This window comes from Alligator mississippiensis, chromosome 11 (genome assembly GCF_030867095.1).
Source record: "Alligator mississippiensis isolate rAllMis1 chromosome 11, rAllMis1, whole genome shotgun sequence".
In the NCBI taxonomy this organism is placed as follows: domain Eukaryota; kingdom Metazoa; phylum Chordata; order Crocodylia; family Alligatoridae; genus Alligator; species Alligator mississippiensis.
In genome coordinates, this window is record NC_081834.1 from 24,569,143 (window position 1) to 24,585,627 (window position 16,485).

The 16,485-nt window shown below is 41.9% G+C and overlaps 1 protein-coding gene and 1 long non-coding RNA gene across 2 annotated transcripts in view; one reads left to right on the forward strand and one right to left on the reverse strand.

Annotated features, from left to right (window-relative positions):
- UNC13C (unc-13 homolog C) overlaps nucleotides 1–16,485 on the forward strand; it is a 524,763-nt gene that overhangs the window by 190,460 nt on the left and 317,818 nt on the right. The window contains exon 9 of the mRNA XM_014606134.3: nucleotides 4,988–5,129. Coding sequence (XP_014461620.1) covers nucleotides 4,988–5,129 — 142 coding nt within the window. The remainder of the gene's footprint in view (nucleotides 1–4,987; nucleotides 5,130–16,485) is intronic.
- Nucleotides 13,078–16,485, reverse strand: part of LOC109280715 (uncharacterized) — a 29,408-nt gene continuing 26,000 nt past the window's right edge. The window contains exon 2 of the long non-coding RNA XR_002087134.2: nucleotides 13,078–13,340. This is a non-coding gene — a long non-coding RNA (uncharacterized LOC109280715). The remainder of the gene's footprint in view (nucleotides 13,341–16,485) is intronic.

The following is a 16,485-nucleotide window of genomic DNA, read 5'->3' on the forward strand; positions in this document are numbered from 1 at the left end:
CCTGATGGGTAAAATAAGATGATTGATGCAAAAATCACAGTACCAGATGGTACAAAACTAGTTCTGGCATTAATAGCTTGATCCTACTCGGTGACAGCAGTGGAAAAACTCCTGTTGACTTTAACGATACAGGATCACAGACAAAGATATAGTTCCTTCATCTGGGAATCAGTGCCCTGACCCAGGTCAGAGAAAAAGATTATTTTCTTATGCGTCCTTCCCTCATTTAGAAACATGTGAACATGTGAAAGGAACAGATCTTCAAGGAGTCCATTTCTAAGCACTTGGTGGAGAAGAAGGGGATTAGGAACAGTCAGCATGGATTCACCAGGGGCAAGTGATGCCTGACCACTGGCTCTGTGGACATGGGGAGATCAGTGGATATGGTATACTTTGATTTTAGTAAGGCTTTTGATATGGCCTCCAACAACATTCTTGCAGGCAAGATAAGGAAGTACAAGTTGGATGAATTGACTGTAAAGTGGATAGAAAACTGACTGGAGAATCAGGCTCAGAGGGTAGTAGTCAATGGCTCGATGTCTAGTTGGCACCTGGTATCAAGTGGAGTGCCCCAGGGGTCGGTCCTGGGGACAGTTTTGTTCAATGTCTTCATCAACGACTTGCATGATGGTATAGAGTGCACCCTCAGCAAGTTTGCAGATGACACCAGTCTATGATTCTATGATTCTAAGGGACTATGAAGCTTGCTCGAATCTAATCATATCTGCCTACAGGAGAGAGGTCAAATCCCTTAAATAGGCACCTGATCCACACCCCACTGGAATTAATGGAAGAACTTGGTGGGCTGGTGTCAGAAGGCAGCAGTAGGATGTTGCTGTGGTGAAAAGTGAGATTGAGGTTACAAGGCTTTTCTGGGAAGTGAATGTAGGAAATAAACAGGAACCAGTAGAGGAAAGCAGGAAGAGGAGCAGTAAGCTGGAGGGAAGCACAATCTTTTTTTTGTTTAGGTATCTTGTTTCTGCTGAAGGCTTAAGACTGAAGTGAAACAGACAGCTGCAGCACTGAATCCAAGCTACAGAAGTGCACACCATACATTTTAAATGCTGGAAGGGTAACAGTAATAACAATGTCAGCCAAGTAATGCCCAGTCCTCATCACTGCTGATGGCAGCATTGCAGGTAGGGTTGACAACCCTTCAGGATTGCCCTGGAGTCTCCAGGAATTAGATCTAAATCTCCAGGAGACTACTGAGAGTTACCCAGGAGATAAATGAACAGGGCATTCATTAAAATAAATATTAAATATTGAATCTGATTTATACAGTAGTCCAGTGGGTTTTTATATGTAATAGTAATGTGCATTTGCCATCCTGATGTGAAGTCTTTGCACCGTAATCCATAACTGATATACACAAGCACACAGCTACATACATGTTGCACATTGGCATTCCAGAAACCTCTCAGAATAGATTCAAACAGAGCTGGCAACCCTCGTCGTAGCATTTCAGAACCCCAGACATGGAGCAAGACCTATTCAGGCTGTACAAACAATGCTTGTGCAGCACCTTTTAGTTAAGTTCTCCAAGTGTTTTGCAACATTAATGCAAATGAGATGACAGCAAACAAGAAGGTATTATTAACCCACTTCTCTGGTGAAACAAATGAATTAGCTTGGCCTTGGACAAGGCTGGGAAAAGACTCCAAGTCTCTTGGTTCCCAGGCCCTGTACATAAACAATACTTCCTTTCCTCTTCTGCAAAGTGCAAAGAACAAATCCACATGCTACCCTTATAAAGGGAAGGGAAAACATTTAGCCTTCATGGAGTCTGTATTTCAACTACTCTCAGTGCTTCTACAATATAATTCACTGGACACTTTCTTGCAAGAAGTTTATTTAGCATTAATCCCAGGCCACAGAACTCTGGCTATCTCTTTCCCAGCTTCAGTTGTCCTCATTTCATTCTGTAAAAATGGAGCCTTGTTTGGTATTCTCCTTTTGACCTGGTTTTCCCTTGCCAGGCCCCCATGCACCTGTCACATCACACACGGTAAGACTTTTGGAGTCCTATATGTGGCTTTTGAGCAGAAGCAGCACAACAGCAGTTCCATAGACAATGTATCATCACCCCTCTGGATTTTTCACAGCACAGAAAGTGCCAGCAGTGTATGCCCCTTTAAAATATGGTTCCAGTCTGAAAAATTGCTTTAGAAAATGGCATTGTATAATTCCATGTGTATTGTGCCTCAGTTATTTCCATCCCAAATACATTCAGTTTGCAAGTAGGAAGATGAATGGTTGTTTTCTTTTTCTCTTACTGTCAGTTCTTAACAAAGTGAGTCTGATTTCAGTCTAGGAGAGTTCATTGTGGCTCTTGCATTAGCATCAGAAAAAACAATTCTTCGGGCAAAATCCTTCTTCCTTTTTCCTCAGTCTATGCCCTAAATTGTACACTGACTTCAACTGCACAGGTATGTCAGAGCTCAGAAGCGGGCACCAATTGGAACTGACTGCATAGACATTAAAGTGATTTAACAGCAGGGCAGGTGTTTACTGTGGAACAACTGATAAATAGTAACTGTTTGTATACTTGCAATTATCCTACGGTAAGTGAAAGCTAAACTAGGGTGGCTTGGCCCCAGCCCAATTCTGGAGGACATCTTTAAAGCTGAAATGGCAGTTTGGCACCTCTCTCTCATTGAAAGTCAGTGGGAATTGGGTACCTTCTTGCTATATATGCCTTTGAAAATCTCTCCTTCTATTAATAATGAAGTGCAAAGCAAAAGAGAATCAAGTTCTCAGAGCTCTGTTGTTCTGCAGGGCTGACAGGGGTAGAAAGTAATGAAAACTTACTTTTTTCACTAAAGTCAGCAGATGTGATTCTGAACACACACACAGGGAGCAGATCTGCTGAGTAGGAATCTGCCATTTTTATATAGTCACTTTTTTGTGCATGTAGTGAGCAAGCTTCATTATCCCACATGATTGACAGTGGGAAATGTTAACTAAATGCTACCACAGAGACATTTTAAATAATATGTACAAAATAATAAAACAGATCTTTGCAGTTGTTAGCAGCTACGACAAGTTTTTTAGCTGCAGGTTATTCTGGGTTTGGTGGACTGTAATTTGACAGTTTTGCATTCTCCTGAGAGAATTCTCATGTTGTGATTTATGATGGAAAAGCAAGGCCTCATACATGTATTTATGTGTAGAATGTATATACATTAGCCATCATAAATACTGACAAATATTTACATGGCTAATAACAGTAATAGCATATCTCTCTAAATGCCTTCATTTTCTACAGTTTTGGCTGGTACATGAGCATAGGCTTCCTGAAAATATTGATTTTTCTTCTCCAACATGATGCAAAGGAATGATGGTGTGAATTATCCATTCAGAATATCCAGATTTAGTTCCAAAATTCATGACCATGGCTTTTGCTACAAAAATTATGCAGGTGTTGGAAACCTTTTCTGCTGTATAGAAAGTCATGAGAATCTGAATTGAATTACACTGGAATACTGCACTGCTTTACTATTCTAACAAAAACACATCTTTCAAGGGGAATCTCAGGTAGCCATGGAAGAATAAATGTTTATTGTATTTAGTGTATTAATTCTAAATTAAATCTTTAAATTATTTCCCATTAGCCCAGGGGTGGGCAAAATATGGCCTGTGGCCTGGATTTGGCCCAATTGGTTTTTATCCAGCCTGCTGCTGTCCCTGCAGCACTCTGCATGGGGCTGAGCATTGCCTGCTCCCAACCAGTGCAGCCCACACCACACTGTCACCTGCACCCACCCTATGCCCACCCATAGCACCACCCCACCACCAGCTTTGGCCAGCATACACAGCTTTCCAGTGGAGCTGCTTCTGCTGCTGTAGCCACCTGGGTACTGCTTGGCTCTGGGAAGCAGGTAGTGCAGGGAAGTGGTGGTGGCCATGGCAATTCATGCTTGGCACCATATGCCCAGCCAGGCTGGGGGGGAAGCTGTAGCTGGGTGGCTCCTGCCCCAGCACAGGGCTTCAATTCCCAGCCATCTTCCACCCACTCAGCCACCTGGCCAAATGAGCAGCCACTTAGGGGCAGCCAGGTGGATGGAAGGCAGCCCCTTAGGGAAGCTGTGAGTGTTGGCTGAGGTGATACGGGGTGGGTGTGGGTGGGAGCATGGCGTGGGCTGCTCCAAGTGGGTGCAGGCAGGGCTTGGCCCCATGCAGATTGCCATAGGGGCAGCTGCACACCAGATAGGGGTGGGGGCAGACCATACCTGCACCGCACTGCCCAGGCAAGCTGTACTGCACATGCCCCAACCTCTCTCTCTCCCTCCATCCCCAGCTGGTTCCCAGGACCTAACGCATGGGCAACTTCCCCCACACACACCCATACACCCATACTTCCTCACACACACACACCCTCACACACACCTACCCTACACCCTGTACACTTCCCCCCCATGCACACACCCCACCCCACAAACACACAATATACAAGAGTTAGATTTTATTTTGAGCACTTATGCAATTACCCTTATATACACTACTCAAAAAAACCATAAATGAGGATAAAAACTATTTTTTTAAATAAAGTCAAAATATGTTATACTAGATGTTTGATTTAAGTATGTGATTTGGGGTTTTTTAATCTATAATTTGTTAAAATGATAACTTCTGAAAGATTTTCTGTGCGCAGCCCTTAACAGCTCACCAAAAATCATTGTGTCCCGCCAGCTGAAATAACTGCCCACCCCTGCATTAGTTAGATTCCTAGATTACATGGCTAGAAGTGACTATTATGGTAATCTAATCTGCTGCACAGCACAGACTAAAAAAACCATCCAGTAATTTCTGCAACAGGTCTACTGCTAAAAGGTATTAAATTGGTATTCTCTTCAGCGTTCCTTTTGGTTTCCCATTAACTTTTCAAGAATTCAGATGCAGGGGGGTTTGGTTTTGTTTGGTCACTATCTTGTGAATTTCCTCATGAAAAAAAAAGGTAAAACATGTTTTTTGCTCTCTGTTGCAGTGGTTTGTGCTCAGGGTTTACAAGCTAAGGACAAAACGGGCTCAAGCGATCCATACGTCACTGTGCAGGTTGGCAAAACCAAACGGAGAACTAAAACAATTTTTGGAAACTTGAATCCAGTATGGGATGAAAAATTTCATTTGTGAGTATTTAAGATTATAGGGGAAGGGGCTGGTTAACTGTGTGTGACAAAGTGAATAGGTGATTACTTAGACTGTAAATACTTGTCTATGTTATATGCATCTGTAGCACTGTACTTCTGGTTAGAAAGGTTACATCAGAACTAAATTTTTGCTTATATTGTGACTCCCTCACAAAGGGACTGAAGAACGCAAAATACAATCAAACACCCAATCCTTTTTTTTTTTAAATTTAACTGAGGCAAAATAATTATGGCCACTGCCAGTCTTTTGAACATCTGCTTCCCTTTACAATGGATCTGCAGGTTGAAAGATTAATGACACTTAGTGGTAGATTTTTAATGATTAAGTCTCACTGAAGGTAAATGGGACCTAACAGTTATTTGAATTTAAAATCTTCCCTTTAATGCCTTTGAGGAGAGCCAAACCAACACTGGGGTCAAACTAACTTTGTCATCCATAAAAGTTTGAACTCTTGAGTGTAGAAATATGTTGCCTAATTTAAGTAATGAGATTTGAATGATGGAACAGGTGTTCATTTGGAAGTGTTTGAAAAAATAACTACACATATTTATAGGCTGAAAAGAGACAAAGAGAAAGAGAACTCTGACTTTGTACTTAATATTTCAAAACCAAAAATGTTTATTCAAGTAGGCTGTTACATTTTAGAGTAGTTCTAGTCCATTCTGTTCCATCTGCTGTTGCATTATTATATGCTGTTAGAAGGTATTTTCATTAAATAAGATCTCTGAACAAATTTCTAGACAAAGAAGGCCTATCTAGGAAATTCCACTTAAATACTTCCTCATTTTAAAAATGGGACTACAGATAAGATTTGAAAACTCATTTAATTAAATAAGTCTGCGTGTCTAAATTTTCGGTTGAATTTTTCATATATCAATTAGTATAATGAACACAGAAATTTTGCTTACCCTAGCTCTCTGTTTCTCTCTAAGTGTCGGTCTTTATGTATTTTGATGTAGCAACAGGCATTAACATAATTATTTAGAATATATATATATATATATTAGTGGTCTTTCAGGTATATCAAACCCCAGCAGGAAAAAAAAGCTTTACTGTGGACAGAAAAATAACTCTTTGACTGGAATTTACTACCTAATTTCAGAATTTCCTTTCTTTGCAAAATGTTGCCTGTAGTCATAGACTCTGTTGTCTATATTTCACTTTCTTCTGTGCTTGTTCCAAATGTTGCAGAAACCTCAAAAAGGGTGTAGAGGGAAAGATAAGTTTTCATGGCTTATCTTTTGTTAGTATACTGAAAGTTACAATTTGTTTAGTAATTTAAAAGTTTATATGTTTGAACACTGGCTACTCCAACTGAGCACAGCTTTATACCACCTTTATGACTACCCTTCCAATTTTAATCCTTTAATATAACTAGGGAATTAGTCAATCCCTGGCATGTCTCAACTTCTGAAGTATTGATACTTAAGCCTTATTGCCTTTAATCTCAACAGGTTTCTCCAGTCCTTATTATTGCCAAGGAAGCCATGCCCACATCTCTTTTCCTTGACAGCACATGCTATTCAGACAGTCATGTTGCAGGAGTCTTGCCCCCCACCCTTTTTAAGCTGGTACACAAGTATTTTGCCTTGCTGGAGCAGTGCAAAATTGCTCTATGAGGGCCTAATATCCAGTAGTCACAATAGAGCATTTAGTTCACAAGTCTTCACAGAGATTTGAAAGTGGTTATATCACATTCAAAATGCTATTTTGTATTGATAAACTACATTAATCTTGAGAAGTTTATTTCTTTATCCCCCTTTTTCCGTTTTATTTAAATTTACTTTTTGGATTTCCCGAATGGGTTGGGTACCTTGTACATAATCCATCTCAAACTGCATTATGTTAGCATGTTCAGCCCAGTGCAGTTTGGCCTTCCAGTGACATCAAATCAGCTGAAGAGCTCTTACACCATTCCTGCTTCTTAGGACTTGTTTTGCTTTGAAAAGGAACTGTTCATCAGGGGTGAGCAAAGTGGGCCCTATTCGATTCAGATTCAGTCCAAATCAGAGAGAGTGATGGGATTAGTTGATTTGGAACACTGTCCCTGATTTGATTCAGCTGAATCTGAAGATTTGATGTTGATTCAGAGAATCAGCAATTCGGACATAGATACAACTTTAAAACTTTTTTCTACATACCTTGAGGTACCAGCATGGCTTATGAATGCTGCGATGCTGAGGCACATGTACTGTCCTACAGGAATGTGGGGGGCCCTCCATGTGCATGGCAGTGAACCCAGAAGTGGACTGGAAGTACTTCCGGGCCACTTCCGGGTCTGCCACGGAATGCACTGGGTCCCCCACCCCTTCCCGGCTCAGGGATCAGCTGCAGGGGGATCCCAGGTGCCTCTGCCCAGATCCAGGAGGCACCAGTCGCTGAGCCCGGGTGGGTGGGGTGGACCCAGAGGTGGACCGGAAGTGCTTCTGATCCACTTCTGAGTCTGTTGCTGAGTGCATCCAAGCCCCCTCTGCACTTCTGTGGGACACTCCATGCGTCCCAGCATCACAGTGTTCACAAGCCATCTGCAACCTAGAGGTACGTAGAAAAAAACATTTAAAAGCTGTGTCTATGTCCAAATCGCTGAATCTCTCTGAATCAATTTGGAGGGTTCTGATTCGATTCGGAGAGATTAAAGGATCCTCTGAGTTGATTCGGATTCAGATTTTGTCCACCAAATTAAGCTGAATCTCCACTGAATCGAATCAGGAACTGAAGCTTCACACAGCCCTGCTGTCCATATACAATACCAATCTTAACTGCATTGGGGTCATTAATGGAAAATTAAAGTGTAAGAGGCCTAGAGGGCTATCTATGGGCACAGAGGAATCAGCCCTATGTACAGCAGTGTTAAGATCGGAGAAGTGTAACTGTGAATTTAAATTCACTCTCTATTTCTGCTGTATGCACCTCAACTGTAGTCAAGGATTTAGACCTTCAGTGTTTAAAATAAAAATAGGCCCAGAATCTCTCAGTCTTAAATCTAGCAGAGTAAGGGTGGCAGTAAATGCCTGGATGTATATCCAATACAAGTTTCATTATATTGTATCCCATTTTCAGCATGGGATATTACAAATGGGATAAGTTACACATACATCTGCAACTGAGAGTAGCACGTTGTCCCAGTAGTCAAATAATAAAATTACTTCAGTTGGAAATATTGTATCCTGCATTTAATCCTGAAATGAAACAATGTCATAATTGCTAAAGTGATATTTCAGGATAGTAAACAAAGTGTACCCATAGTATTCATTGTTTGCAGCTAGGTTTACAAGGGATCCAATACCTACAAAAAATTCGGTAAAGGTATTTGCTTTCAGTGTCTTACTAAAGTTTAACTATGCCTGTAGTGTAAATGTTTTTCTATGGTACATTGAGTCAGTGCTTGACTATGACTCTTCTTTATGTTATAAAATGTAGAAACAGAACATATGAGTGCCCCTAAGACATCAGCACAGTCTATACATACCATATCATAATTTTGGCATCATTCCCAGAAGAATTTATTTCAGAAAATGGTATTATGGCTATGATGTTACAAGTGCACAAAATCCAGATTTGCAAGTGCTATAAACTTATTTCCTGGAGATACTGTTTTAGAAGCAACACATTTCTGAGAATGAACTCAGTTTGTTTATAATATTAATTAGTACAGTGTGTTACTCATATCTCTCTCATAAAAAGTATCTCAGTATTTATCCAGTTCTCAACAGGATTGCTGTGGGCCACCACGTGATATGATATACTTAACTGTTATTGTCAAACTCAATTAAGAATTCTGGAAAGCAGAATGAACCTCTGGGCTTAGTTTAGAAAATGGAAGTGAAACAAAAATATTTATTCAAGCAAGTTTTTCTATTTTTAGAATAGTTCTAGGCTAGGTACAGACATTCAAAAAGCCCAAGGCAGAATCAATCTAATCAAATCAGGTTTCTCTGAGCTGCATAGATTGGATCAGGAATGAACAGAACACAGATTTGCCCATTGGTGAGGAGGACATGCAAATGACTGCAGTGGCAGAAGGCAGGGGGGAGGTGCTTCCACAAGCCTCCCCCCACCACTGCCCAGCTTGGCTGACACAGGCAGGCAGGAGCTAAAGCTGAAAGCTGCACAGAGCTGTTAGCTGAGCTGGACTGTGCCAGAGGGTTTGGGAGCAGAGGCCCCATGCTGTGCCATGCTGTGTGGTTCCCCACCCCAGCTGTGCTTGCCTGGGTCTGGGGAGGCAGGGGCCAGGACTGAGAGATGGGATATCCCCCACACCTCCCCAGTGTTGCCAAGCTTGGCTAACAGCCCCGTGCAACTCTCAACCATAGCTCCTGCCTGCCCATGTCAGCCAAGCCTGGCAGCAGCAGGGGGAGGGTGGGGGAGGAGAAGCTAACAGCGCTGTGGGAAGATGCTCACTATTGCAGCTCATTACCACAGCAGTAGCAAAGCACTAGGCTTCTTTCAACCAACTGGAGCGGGTGCCACGTGTGGTGCCCCTCCTGGACCAGCCCTGCACAGTGTCACATGTAGTATAGTCCTGGACCCTGCATGGTAGGGGTGTGCAAAATGGGCAGTATTCGATTTGGGTCCGGATTCGGCCTGAATTGGGGACAGTGATTCAATTAATTGATTCAGATCACTGTCTCTGATTTGATTCAACTGAATCTGTAGATTCAATGCTAATTTGGAAAATCAGCAATTCAGCCATAGGCATAGATTTAAATGTTTTTTCCACATACCCCAAGGTACCAACATGGCTCGTTATTGCTGCAATGCCGGGATGCATGGAGCATCCCACAGGAATTGGGGGGGGAGGGGGGCCTGCACGCTCAGCAGTGAACCTAGAAGTGGACCAGAAGTGCCTAGGAGGGGGAGAGAAAGGAGCCCTGAGAGAGAAAGAGAGAAAGGCAGACTCGGGAGCTCCACCAACAGGTGTCGGCATTTTTCTGTTGAATTGTGGATGACGCCAGCAGGGGCAAGTTTATTTTCCTTGAAGAGGGGGAAACCAGCCCGAAAACCAGGGTGACCCTCTTAAGGTTCACAGCCCAGAAGACCTAGCCCTGGCAAGGCAGGCAGTGTGGGGAAGATCTGTGGGGAGCAACATCAACCCAGGCTGAAGGCATGGTAAGGGTAGGGTAAAGGGAGGTTTGGAGCACCACAAAGACAACACCAGGGTCGAGACACCTCCAGGCCCTAACCGGGAACTGCCTCCCCAACTGACAACAACAAAGACGTGGCAGATGAGAAAAAGGGGCAGAGCCCAGACCATCTAGGTGGCACTGGAATAGGGTTTCACCCTGACGTCACTGGCAGGCAAGGCGCCCACGAAGAGGTCCCCAAAGCCTTGCAATACCTACCAGCGACACCCAGCATCACTGCATTCATGAGCTGCCTGGTACCTTGACGTACGTAGAAAAACGTTAAAATCTGTGTCTATATCCGAATCTTTCCAAATCTCTCCATATCGACTCAGAGGGTTCCAATTCAATTCAGAGAGATTAAAGGGTCTCCTGATTCAATTCGGATTTAGAGATTCAGCCACTGAATCAGGCTGAATCTCCACTGAATCAAATCAGAGACCAAAGCTTCGTGCAGCCTACTGCGTGGGTGGGGGTGAGTTGGATTGAGCTTTGGTGTCAGGGGAAGGGGGGGGGTCTATGGGAACATGCCATTCATCCATCCCATCGACCAATCCCACAGCATTTATCCAGCCCACAGGGCCAGATGAGTTTGACACCCCTGACAGATGCCATAAATTGTGCCCATAAATTTAAATCTCTCTGTTAAAACTGAACAAATAGTGCACAGTGTAGTCTGTAACAGAGTCTTGTTTTCTGCTTACAGAATATCCACAAGAAAATCGTGATTTCGTTTTGAATTATTTGCATTTATTCACCAAATACTATTTTGATTGCTTTATTCTACTGCTTGATTGTAAACATTCTAAGATGAAAGCTGTATGTCTTACTTGTCATTTATCAGATAAGTTAGATGATAATGTTTCTATTACTGCTACGATGAGAAAATAATCAATTAGGTTTTCATTCAAAAATCTATTTTTTTCATCAGTAACTAGACTTTTCAAATGTTCATCAGAGAAGGATGCACAAAGTTGTGAGTGGGGCTAGTTTGAATTAATTTAAAACTTGGAACAAATATTTTAATTTTTCTCCCAGTTCTAATCCCTGCTAATCTCTGCTGAGTGGCCCTATAGAGATCACCAGCATGTAATATAAATATCTTGGAAAAAAATGTATGGAACTGAACCCAGATCCTTTATCTGTTTTCTCAATACAAGTAATAACACTTTTATTTTAAAGTAAAATTTTCCCTTTGAGTTGTTCAGTGGACCACATTTTGGTTTGAGATCTATGAAACTTTATGAAGCTTATTAACCTTATGAAATCTTATCAAGCTTATTAACCCAAACTACAAATCTCCCAGCATAACATTAACCCCCAAAACAGATCAATGTTATCATATTTCAATGACATATTAATATTCCTATTTAAAATCAACTTCTTCAGCACAACGGAGTACCACAGAGAAGCACAGCAAGCCTGCTCATTCATTATCCCCAAAAGAAAATGTAATGTAGTTTCCCTAGTACAGTGCTGGCTGGGCTCCAGGAAGCTCTCCCACAGAGACCTTGGCTTGTATCCAGCCCCACAACTACATTACAGCTGTTTGGGAGATTCTGCATGTGGAGCAGACATGCCATGTATCACTGCAGTACTGCCTCCTGCAGCCCTCAGGTGATGTAGACGTCTTCAATCAACACTACAACCCCAAAATGTTAAACCTTGGGGGAAGGAAGATCTCTCAAAATCTCATAATCATATATTTAATCAGAGTAACAAAAACAGTGATTGACTATTCCCAACTGTTGCACACTGGCTTGAAAGAAACATCAGATTCTCAAGATCTGTTTACTTTCTCGTGAACTCAGAGAACTGATCAGAGTTGCACATTCTAACCTGATTCCAAAATGATTCTTTCAGCAATAATTAGGGAGTTAATTTTAAAAAATGTTATTACTGCTTCCTGCAGGCATTATACAGTTCTCCTAACTGACCACAGAGAAGAAACCTGAGAGGATTCTGCGCATATCTATATATAATCCAGTGACATATCAAAGGCTTCATTAAAGCTATGTTTTATAGTTTAAATGACTAAGTAGATTGCATCAAAAGAAGATTAAAAAAAAGTATTTACATCTATATTCTTAACTAGCAAATTGCCCATCAAGAATGATGCGGGGGGGGGGCAAGGATGTAGCCCCACATCCAGCCCCGCACCCCCCCTTCTACCCTCCCCACTGCTCCAGATCCAGCCCCATTCCCCACCCTCCCCCACTGCTCTAGGTCCAGCCCTGCTCTCCCCTCCCTCCCCCTGGCTGCTCTGGGTCTGGCCCCACTCTACCCCCCGCTCTGCATCCAGCCCCACTCTGCCCCCCCTTTCCCCGGGCACTCTGGATCTGGCCCTGCTTTACCCTCCCATGTCCAGCCCCTCAGGTTCCAGCTCTGCTCTACCCCCCTCCCCCCACTTTTTGGGGTCCAGCCCTGCTCCACACCCCCTCCCCAGCAGTCCAGGTCCAGCCCTGATCTACGCACCCTCCTCCACCCTGCCCTGTCTACTTCGTGTCTGCATCCACCTGGCCCATGTCCACCTGCCTCCCCTCCCTGCTGGCTGTTCTGGGGGTTAGCAGGGACAGGCAGCAAGGGGCACTGCCACTGTGACACTCCCCTTTGCCCTGAGGTGGAGGGGAAGCTCTGCTGCTCAGGCAGCCCAGGCATATTCACCACCACCACAAACTTCTCCGGTAGTGGCACAAACATGGACCCATGCAGCATGGGCCATGCAGCCAATCGCCACCTACCCTCTCAGCAGCACATGCACAATTGCCCAAAAGCATTATAGACAGGCATACAGACACACACAGACAGATTAAGACTTTTATTATATTAGAATACTTGACAGTATAGAAGAAATAATTTTCTTCTCTTTAGCATCATTAAAAGATATATCAGAAAAAATGTACTTTTGTAATGGGTAGTCAGGTATTGCAGTTCTTGGAGAATGTTCAGTGGTCCAGGTTTTTAATTTGGCTGGCCCAGGATCAAAGGAGCAGGCTTTAGAGTCATCTTTGTCTCTATTCCTCTCAGCTGCACTGTGTGACTACTCAGTGCAACTGAGTCAGGAACCTGGTAATACAAAAGAGTTTGCATTTTAGTTTTGTAGTAAAGGAGGGGAATAAACAAAACTTTCCCAAACATTCCAAGATCTGAATAAGATTGGCTGTGCAGGTGCAATGTTTGGACACAAGTTTGTGCATGCACCTTATTTAAATCTCTCTGTCAAGAATGACCATTTCTTTCTTTTTGCTTCCTCCTTTGCTCTAGTCTACTTTCTATTTGTTCACTTTACAAATATATGTACCATTGATACACACTTTCTACAAGCAGCATGCTACTCAAATTGCTTTGCAGATTTTCTGAGGGTTGAGCTGAATGGGCTCTGTCATATTGCATGGACCTTTAAACTATAGTTTTATAATCCAGAAGCTGGATTTTTTTTATATTACTCATTCTACCTATTTTGGCTGCCACTAGACTACCATATGGCATCAATAAGTAACATCACTGGGTGTTTATTATTCCCTCCAAGTATGTAAACATATGCTAATTAACTCAAATGAGGTCAGTGAGGCTTTTTGAAGATCATGATTGCTACCTGGCCAATACAAGTATCCTGGGTAAACTGTTAGCACTTGGCAGATTTCTTGAAGATTTTCTGGTTATGTGCTAAAAAAAATTATCACAGCCCAGAGGCTGCTGTAATAAAGAGTGGTTGAGAGGATTCACACTGCTAAGAGATACAGGGAAATCAAGGTTCCATTTTTATACCCATATGCTGGATTGTCCAACAACATTCTTGCTGCTGTAAACTTTAGCAGATAATAGTCAGAAAAACATGAGTAAAGGGCACCATTTAATGCTAAACAATCTGCCTGTGTGACAGGACTAGTGACCAAAATGTGGAGATAAAACAGTGTGGTAGTCTTCCAGCTAATGGATTTGTCAGTAATGGATTTTTTAGGTTTAGATCTAGTGCTGATTTAGCAAGATTTCTGCCACTAAATTAAGTGACCCACCCTTAATATTACACTTAAATGAGGCACTGGGGTTCATTTAGTTTGTTCCATTCATAAATAATGTGTGGCCCATTAGAACCTGTCTTATTTGGAGTGCCTCTGAGTGTGCCTACACATCGCCATATGGCAGCATTGCTACGGTACCATGCTTTAGTACTTCCTTTTGGCAATACTAAAGCAAGGCATGGTATGGGTGGTTACTGCACCGTGCACGCAGTGCGTCACCATAGCAGCACTATGGCAGCATAGCTGGTGATCACGTGTACAAACATGATTGTTACCTCATCATAGCACGCCAGACAGCAACATAGCGCATTGCTACGTCTGCATAAGGTGACATGTAGATGTGCCCTATGTTTTGGAAATAAGTGCAAAGAAAACGACTCTTTCAAAAAACATTTTCTGCATTCTAGCCTGCTATTCTTCCTTACCAATTTAAATGACTAAATAAAGAAGGCAGGGCATCCATACACTGACGGTAGAATGACTGTAACGGCTTAAATGGGACTTCCAATTCTCAGTGAAATTTAAAGCATCTCTGAATGAATCTTCTGGGAGCATGAACAAAAGGTGGAACAGTTTAAGGATTGTTTTGCAAGCAGTAGCATATGTTAGAAAATTAAAGTATCTAGTTTTCAGAACTTCTGGGATAATACAAACCTGAATTTATCCATGCTAGAATTTCCTTGGTAAGTAGTCAAGCAGGTAAACCTTTGAGAGGCAGTTTGATAAAAAATAACTGTATCACACAGCTCCAACCTAATGCAGCCAGCACTACCTGACCAGCAACCAATCAAAATGATAAATTGCCTGATCATTTAATAAAATAAATAATTTTAGTATTATCATGCAATAGATTTAGACCTGATTCTGCTGGTGTTAATGAGGCATAACTCCAGAGGAACCAGTTTAGTTGCACCAGATTAAAAATAACTACAATCATTATGCAAGAAAAATCTAGCCTATTTCATTTGACTTAGTTTACAATCAGGGCTGTTTTGAATTCTAATAAATTTTTGCCAGTTTGAGCTGGTATTCAGATAATTACAGACCTTAATGATAAAACATGAAATAATGCATTTGCAAATCCAAATACCACTGTCCTCTACAATTCCTGATTGCTGCAGTTGAACAATTTCACCCACAGTGTTCCACAAATTCAGTACATAACAGCTCTCTCCTGCTGCCCAAACAGCTGAAGATTGCTACTTCAGTCAAAAATGTTGTCTTGTTAATGCATTCTCCCTCCATGCAGTCCTATCAGTTTACAGAGTCAACAGCCAAAATTACTCTCTCTTCTCCCAATAGCAAGTTTTAAACCTTATCAGTAGTGGGCATTTTTTCCATATATGTGCAGTATTGTATGGCTGTGGTAGCCAGAACTGCTTTCTGCATCCTCATTTGGTGATTCCAGAAGCAAATACTTGGAAATTCCAGGTTAAAACAATATAAATCCAGAAATTCCAGATGCTTCAACTGCAATCATTTACTGACTATGAAGAGCCAGGGTCTAAATATGGTGTCAAATTACTGATTGATAAAAACATTTACGTTGGCTTAAATTAAGAAAACACTTGAGAATGCAAGATTTAGCTTTCTGTACAATCTGTACAACTATGTGCTCTGAATACAGGCAGTCCTCAACTTACAACATTTTGAGTTACAACGTTTCACACTTACAACATTTATAAACTGACACCCTATTTCAACTTTCTGATGTCAGTTACAACACTTGATCCGACGCCACACCACACCAGCGAACAAGTTCGCTACGTCGCCCATCTCCCTGGAGAACATCTGTCCAAACTTCCTTGGACATTTTCTTTAAGAAAGCAGACAAACTTCAGCCAAGACTCCTGAGAAGAGTCCAGCCAAGAACCCTTCAAAAAGTCCAACCAAGAGCCCTTCAAAAAGTCCAGCAAAGTCACCTCAAAGTCATCCTTCCAAGTCAATATGATTGCTATTTACAATATATACACATTAATGTTGCTATATTAATCATCTATAATTGATTAAAATTCTGGGTTATTTTTGGTGAAAATAGGGTATCAGGCCTTGATTCAGGAACAAACCCCCATTTATAACATTGTTTCCTATGGGAAAATAGGTTCTGAGTTACAACATTTCAACTTAAGATGTAGTTTCCAGGAACCAATTGTGTCCTAAGTCCAAGGACTGCCTATACTCAGGTTGAT